Below are 8042 nucleotides of genomic sequence, written 5' to 3'. Positions count from 1 at the left end.
CAGCGCCGCCGGGCGGGCGGGCTCGCTCGGCCCCTCGGTCAGGTGACGGGCGGCCACCGGGAGCGGCGCGGCTGAGCGGGCCGGAGCTCCCCTCCCCTCCCCTCGCCTCGCCTCCCCTCCCCTCCCCTCGCCTCGCCTCCGCGCAATGCTGGGCGGCTCCGCGGCGGCGGGGATGCTGCCGCGGCCGCCGCCGCTCGTCGCCCGTTGAGCCGCTGCGAGAGGCGCGGTGGGGCCGCCGCCGTGCGGGGCGGCGGCGGGGGCAGGGCGGCAGCATGGCCCCTACCCTGCTCCAGAAGCTCTTCAACAAAAGGGGCGGCGGCGCGGCGGCCCCCCACGGCCGGGCTCCCGGGGAGGGGCCCGCCTTCAGGTGAGCGGCCAGGGCAGGGCGGGTCCGGGCTCGCCGGAGCCGGCTCCACAGGGGCCCCGGGGGCCGCCGCGGGGGCGGGGGCGGCCAGGCTGCCGGGGAGGGGCCGGCGGGGAGCGCGACCGGCGCTGCCCGCGGCCGCCTGCTGAGGGGCCGCGGCGCAGGTGTGAGCCGCAGCCCCCGCGGGATCCCCCACCGCGAAGTTTCCGCAGGGGCCGGGAGGAGCAGCCCGCGGGGAGGGGTCACCCCTGTGGGGGACACACAGACACACCGCCGCGCCGGGGTGGCTCTTCTGCCGCCTTTCCCTCTCGGTGGATCTCTCAGCCATTTTATATCCAAGTTGGCGGTGGCACGGCAGGGAGCCGCGGGCCCCTCCCCGCCCGGCCCCTCGGCAGCACAGGGGGAGAGGCGCCAGGCCTTCTCATTCCCTGCACTTGTATGGGATTGCTGCGATAACTCGTGTTCAGGTCTCATCAGCACTGGGAAATCAAAAAATAGCTTAATTGTTGTGACCTAAATACACGTGTATAGTCTGGTGACCCACTGAGCATCAGGTACCTTTCACTACTTTCTCAGCTTGTGGTATTGCAAACCCTTAAAGGTGAGGTTTAGTAGCTATTGCTACTTTAGGGCCCGAATATGTAATCTTCATATAATATGGAATTATTACTGTTTTCTAAACCCTCGGGGACAGCATTTTGCTCAGGCTGGTGGTTTAGAGCTTTGTTACTTTCAGCATCTGTTCTGCTCACAAGACCAAACTGGCCCTGGTGAGCACAGTGACTATCACATGTGTGTCTGGTAAGCTCTGTGTCTTTTTTTTTTTGGTTCGGCATGACTAGTCCTGTGATCAGGTAGTATACAGTATTGAATTGGAATCTGGGCTTTCAATGAAGAAACTTAGTGGTAAAGGAGCGGGGTAGAAGATACCTTGATGCACAAAGTGCTATAGCGCCAAGTATGAAAGATCACAATCATGGAGCCATTGAGCTTTCAAAGATGGTCTATGTGGGCCATGGCCATATGTGTGCCCAAAGTTGCAAGATCATGGTGAAAAATGGAGCAACATCAAAATGACATTAGGGTATTTGGGTTACAAACTGATTCCATTGAAAGTGGTAGGACGTAGTACTGGCTTTGCATTCATACCAGAGAATGGGGCTGGTGAATTTAAGGAGGCTGTAAAGTCTATATGCTGTATTTGCTGGTTATTTTTTGTAGCACTTATTTAAAAGAAAACAAATATGTTTTCCCATTTAAACTGCGTGACAATTCCCAATTCTGTTATTTTGCCGTGTACTTAAAATCTTATCAAGTACTCTGTATCACAGAACAATGCTGTTAGTTCTATTTTTAAGGTTAATGGATTTGTTGAGGATCTCCATGAAGACAGATTGCTTGCACAGTAGTGTGTCCCTCATTAAAATCAGTAAGATTGCTCCATCTGGAGTATTTTGTGAGGTTAGAGGTTGTATGTGTGTTGTTCTTACTATTCCTTAGGTAAGTTATTCCACACTCGGTTTTCAGTTTGAATAACATTTAAGTGATATAACACTTCAAACAAAAACTGTTATAATTAAAATACTATTGTAGGTACCCATCACTTTTTATCCCCTATTTTCCCCCATTCCCTTGCTATCTGATTAGGTTTTTGGCAAACTTAAGGTTAATAAAGTTATTTGAAGCATTTTGTGGGTTTTTTTCCCTGTTAATATTGCTTTAAGCTTCTTCCTTATGACTTCTAAGTGTGCTGTGATGCTTTTTCTTTCTTTCTAGTCATCTGTTGATACCTGCAGGAGCATACTTACTGGGTCTTTGAAGCTCTACTACCATGTTTTTAGTAGACTTTCTGTTGAACAGTAATCTCTGTTTGAATGGAGAGATGTGATTGGACCCAAGTAAAAGGGAAGACTTAATCCTCTGGTAGCTTCTGTATTAAGCATATGCTGCTGGTCACCCTTAGAGGCAAAGCGGCAGGATCATTTTCTGCTCTAATTGCAAGCCTATATTTTTAGGATTTGTTAGTTTTATTCCCTCTTCATGTTTTGGTTAGTAAGGTCCCTCCACATTCGGTATGTTTTGCTGTGTATAGCTCTTAAGTGGCCCTGTAAGACCAGCAACAATCAGTATCCTTGGACTTTGAATTGTTATGGAAGTCTTGAAAGCCTAAGTGTATTCACGCACCCTCTTTACCCAGAACAATAGCAGAATCACCAAAAATCTCCTCAAATTAATTTGACAACTTTTTCAAGTACAGTGTAAGGAAGCTTTGCATTTTCTAGTCTTCCCGGGAACACCAGGAGAGGCTCTATTGCAGAGGGCTGTCAACCAGGCTTGAGGTTTACCTGTAACAAGTACTGCGTGTGCTTGTTCTGTTTCCCTCGCTCCTTTACGGGAGCTAAATCTTGACCTAATGTTGGTGTTGCTTCCTCTCTTTGGCTCTGAAGAAAACAGCAAGTTACAAGGTCTGTGCTGCTTACCAGGATGAGCTGGCACAGCTTCAAAGAGAGAGACACGGTGCCTGTAGCTGAGCCACAGGAAATAGTTTCTTGGGTGCATGAGCATTAACATCTTAATTTGGATCAGGAGTGCCCTTTTAAAGAAAACCCCTCAATTGTCTCCACTTACAGCACTTTGGCTCATATAGCCAAGTGGCTTTGGTGCGTAAATGGGATTCCTGTTGGAATGAATGAAATTAGAATGTGTGTTCCAACCACTAATGGGCATTCAGTCCCTGGGACCAGGCTACAGCTGGTCAAAAGTAAAACCCCAGGACACGTACAGTGTGGGTGTCAGGTCCTTAGCATGAATTAATTCATTCAGTGGATCTTAGGCCTCTTGGACTGCACTACATGTTCATGTAAACACAACCCTTACTTGCTTGGTGAGGAGAAAGTAAACATGAGGTGTAGATGTTAATATAGAGCTATTAGGATGGTAGGACTTCCTGCTGGTCTGTGCCTCCCTTCAAAATAATAGAAGCATGAAGTGGTAGAAGGATAGTAGTTAGAATTCTAGAATATCTTAGTTCTTTTTTTAAAAAGAGAAATTATAAACCAGCTGGAGAACAGATGGGTATTAGTGACATGATATTGTATTTGTTCTAAGCAGTTTTGTACACAGATCTTCAGCTTCTGGTTTCTGTTACTACCACTTTTTGCTTCCCTTAACTAAAAATATCTGTATATGTGTTTGTGTATGTATGTGTATAATGCGTACATAAAAATATATGTGTATCTACACACACACATACCCTTTAACAGAGACATTTGAGTGACCGAGGTTCACTATATTTCTTTTTAGTCTCTAGTGGTCTGGGGAAATCCTAATTACTTTGTGTGTGAGAAATGTGTATTTATGTGGCTAAATTCCCCTGATATTTCTTATTTCCTTATCAGATGTTACTTCCTTTGTAAGATTGATTTAGAGTAGTTTGTACAGGTTTTTGGAGTGCTACCAGGGTCATGTGCTCAGTAGAATGATAGCTATTACTGCAAGACCAAAGCATCCTATTCCCCATGAATTTTAAAGATTGAGTATTTTATAAGCACGTGTCTCAAGACTAGACTGTCTCAAGTGCTAAGCATATATTTGAGTAAGGTGTTGGGGATGGCTCTGAGAACATGGATATGGCTTGCAGATATATCGTTTGTGCTTAAATTTGTAGCAGTTCCTCTATAATTGTGTTTATCTGATTCTAGAATGAGATTTCACATCAGTGCTTTTCTGTACTTTTGAATGTCAAGGGTTGATGTTACCCTTAAACTGAGGGCTAAGTTTTCACACTAATTTCTGGTTTTGATAGTTTTGGGGTTTTTTAATGAAGTACCTATATCCAGAGATGTAAGAACAAAAAGCAGTGCCTTGGAGTTTGTGGAAGACTCTGCTTTTACTGCTGAATATGTAGTTTCTGAATTGCAACCTCTGATGAAATTTCTTTGATATTGGTATGTTTATTGAAGGAATGTTGTAAAACAGGGAATAACTTCATTTTATGTAGATTCTATTAAAGAGGTTGTGTTATTTCAGCTGTGTCTGAAACTTGCAAACGGGCTGTTTTCAGCTTTAAGTATCAGCTGCTCCTTCTGGTGTCTGTAATGGAGCGGATGTCATGTTGTAACTGCAGGATATCTATCTGGTAACAGTTTGTTAGCTTTGGTATATGAGATCATTTGTTTGGCAGCTGATACTAGTAATTCCTTTGGTCATAGCGCTGAAATGCTTGGTGAGATCCTACTCGCTAAGCATTATTTCACAGCATTTATTACCAGCCTGGCAGTGTTCCACCTTCTGAAAAAGGAAAGCAGGCAGTAGTGAGCTTTGAGTCTGCTTGCATGTCAGTTTATTATATCTTTGTTAAAATGAAACACTCCTCAGTAAATTCTTGTAGCTTAATTGGGTTTCTCTTGAGCTTCTTGCAGCTTTGTAGACATCTACACAGCAATAACGCTACTGAGCACCCACGTACATCTTCATACATGGAAGTATTATTAAACATCTGGCTACAAACCCTTCAAAAAGCATTTGAAAGAGAATCACTATTTTATATGCAGTAGAAAGGGTGATGCAGCCCAGGGCCAGATCTGAGCATGGAGACAGAGAAGGTTCAACAGCAAGTCTAAGCCACATACCTCTTCACTGACAGCTGAAGGTGAGCCTTAAGCTGCAGTATTGTGCCTCTGCACTGGCATTGGCCATTCCTCAGTAATGAGAGCTAAAGAGTAAGTTCTGCAGAAAGAGATTTATTACAATCTCACTCAAGAAAACAGCTCAGAGGGGAGGGGATTGAAAGTATGGTCTTTTGACGTGGAAACCATGCTTTCAGCTTGAGGCTGTTTTGAAGGAAAACAAACCGACCTCAAGTCCTCTGGATTTTGAGCTTTGCAAGAACCAAGGCTGTTCTTCTTAAGTTGTTTAGATTTCCCCTCCCCTAAACACACTTGTGTCACTGAACAACCTCCTGGTTTCCTCTAGCTTTGCTCTGACAATAACTTTCATCCTCTCTTAAAGTTGCAAAAAGACACCCCCTTCTTTTTTCTTCTTTCTTTTTTGCCACAGGTGGCTAAAAAACTGTGTGGAAATGCTACTGATGTTTGGAGAGGAATGGATGTACCTTGGTTATTTAATTCCATGAAAAGATGCATTCTTGCCTGACTGATCAAATTGGCTTTGCCAGTGGGTTATCTTATTTCTGATTTACAAGTAACTTATCTATGTGGCAAAACCAGCTAGTAGTTTATTTCCTACACACCTGATTCTTGAATTGATGCACAGATGGATAGCAGGTTCTTGATTCCTTATTCTTAGGGTACTTTTGCTGTTTACATGTCCAAAACTGAGTAGGTGAGTACTCTGCCACATACTATGCTCAGCAGAACGTGATTTGGGGAATAGCAACAGAAAGCCTTGGAGCTACCTTCCCTTGTTGGTGCACAACTTAAAGCAGAATACACTACAATCTAAAGCAATGATGCTAATACTGGTAGGGGAATACTTGTCTGTTGATGTGAGTGAGAAAATAGAGCTGCTTGGGGCTGAAAAATGTGGTCATTCATTCATAAAAGCTGAATTTGTAGAGAAACTTTTTAACAGCTGATGCAGAGCTTTACTGGCAGTAGAGCCTGGCTTCATGTAATTGAGTAATCTTTCTTATGTAAACTTAGTTGAAGTAGCAGAATAGCTTTATTAAAACCTGAGATGAAAGGAAAATGGAAGAGGTTTGACAAAAATTTTGTAATCATTAGTCATCATGTCATCCCACTTTGACATTTTGTTATGTAGGTGTTCCAGTGCATGGTAGTGACCTTTAGCTGAGCTTTGGTCTGAACAGTGAATAACAGCAGACCGAAAGCCTGGAGAGAGTAGATGTGATAAAATAGCTGGACTCAGAGGGGCCAGAAAATTGAGTAGTTGTTTTCATAAAAGCGATTTATTTCTTGTTCTGGCATTTCAGTAATATTCAAGCTGCTGAGGACTTCTTTTGCAAAGAGAATTCTTTGGACTAACACTGACTTCGTGTGCCACAAACCTTGATGACATAGCTGTTCCTTTAGGTATTCCTTCTGACACTAACAGTCATACGCTTTCATTGTAGATGAAATCTTGAAATTACTTTGCACCTTAGTGATATTTGGGATGGCTTCTGAAGAGAAGACTGAGTTTTAGAGCCACGTGTTGGATGTTATATTTGCCAGCAGTTGTCTCTACTAAGTACGCCCTTGATTAAGAGCATGCTGTCTTGCATGCTGCTTAGACAAAATGTTGTAAGAAGAACGTTCTTATGCTATCCTAATTATCAGTATTTGCTATGTAAGGGTTTCCACGAGTACACTTGTTAGGCAAAAGGTGAGGAATACAATTCTGTAAGATGGTGGTTAACAGGCTTGCTAGAGAGAATAAGCAAGAAAAGGAGGACTTTGAATTGAGTGAAGACAGCAAATGTGTCTGTCTCCACCTTTGCCTTCACTTCCTGCGATAGTGTTCAGATTACTACTGATCTGACTGACAGGCATGGACGTGGTTGTTCACCTTTACCTGTTGTGAATCAACTCCTCTGTGTGTGCTCTGCTTCCACTTCTTAATCTTCAGACCCAGGTTCTTTGTTCTTTCTCCTCACCTTAACAGTGCTTGCTGTCTTTCTTGCCTCACTCCATTTGCCCTATTTTATGCGTTTGTCACTCAGATACCTTAGCAATGTCATGTTTTTATATACAAGATTGAGGTCACAAAACAAGCTCCCTCGCAGAGTGCAAGGCAAAGCATTCTTGAGGCACCGAGAAGACTACCTTAGGAGTTTCAGTAATAGTGCTTGTGCCTTCCCCACTACAATTAGGGCAAGTATGGGTGCTTTTACATGACCAACAGCCAAAATATCTGTTTTGTGAGTCAGCATGCTTCCTGGATATTGGTGAGATTCTTAGAATTGTACTGATAAATGGGCATGAGGTCTTTACATCACACTTGCTGCTGTTAAAACTGACTCATGATTTTCCTTCCATAGACTGCGCTGAAGTGAAACTTCAACTGCGTGTGATGTAATTACTGAATCGGTATGGAGCTTTCTCTGCAGCATGTTTTCACCTCAATGCAATACACTTCAACTTTTCTCCTCCAAGGTGCTCAGTGGAGTTTCACACATGCTAATGAAATCAGCTGTATTAAGTAAACAATCTGACAATATTTACTTTTCTAATAGAGGTGCTAATAAGCTGAATTTGGTATTAACACTTTCAAATTAGAAATCTGAACACTTTAGTACTTTAATATTTTGTAATGAAGTCAGGAAGTTTCTTACAATGAGAGCTCTTAGCTTTTATTGTCATTAAGTTTACTGACTTTTAGGAAAGAAAACAGTGGCTTTAATGAACTCAGTGGTATGGATTTCTCTGCGGTCTTTGCACTGAATTCTGAATCCAGATATCTGACACCTTGAACTGCACAACTTTTGAGGCTGGGTGTATGAATGTACAGCTTCAGGGGTACAGAAAATCTGAGCAGTGTATGTTAGATTATGTTTTTGAAGGAATCCCCAGAGAGAGTGATCTACAAACTGTTGAATAGATAGTTCTAAGCAGGTTATTCTTAAATTCTTATTCTTTCACTGAACATGGATCTTTTTGCACAATTTAATGTTGTAATGTTAAAAGTGCTCTGTGGTCTGGAAAAGACAGTTATGGAA

General features: G+C 43.3%; 1 protein-coding gene across 3 annotated transcripts in view; it reads left to right on the top strand.

Moving 5' to 3' along the window:
- Positions 1-8042, top strand: part of FNIP2 (folliculin interacting protein 2) — a 104736-nt gene continuing 96694 nt past the window's right edge. For 2 of the 3 annotated variants that reach the window (XM_074822929.1, XM_074822927.1), the window contains exon 1: positions 1-367. In XM_074822929.1, coding sequence (XP_074679030.1) covers positions 273-367 — 95 coding nt within the window. In that variant the 5' untranslated portion in view covers positions 1-272. The remainder of the gene's footprint in view (positions 368-8042) is intronic. The other variant, XM_074822932.1, reaches the window with a different exon arrangement.

The sequence above is a fragment of the Strix aluco genome, chromosome 4 (genome assembly GCF_031877795.1).
Source record: "Strix aluco isolate bStrAlu1 chromosome 4, bStrAlu1.hap1, whole genome shotgun sequence".
NCBI lineage: Eukaryota > Metazoa > Chordata > Aves > Strigiformes > Strigidae > Strix > Strix aluco.
Note: the sequence above shows the minus strand (reverse complement) of the source record. Positions and strands in the feature narration are given on the sequence as shown.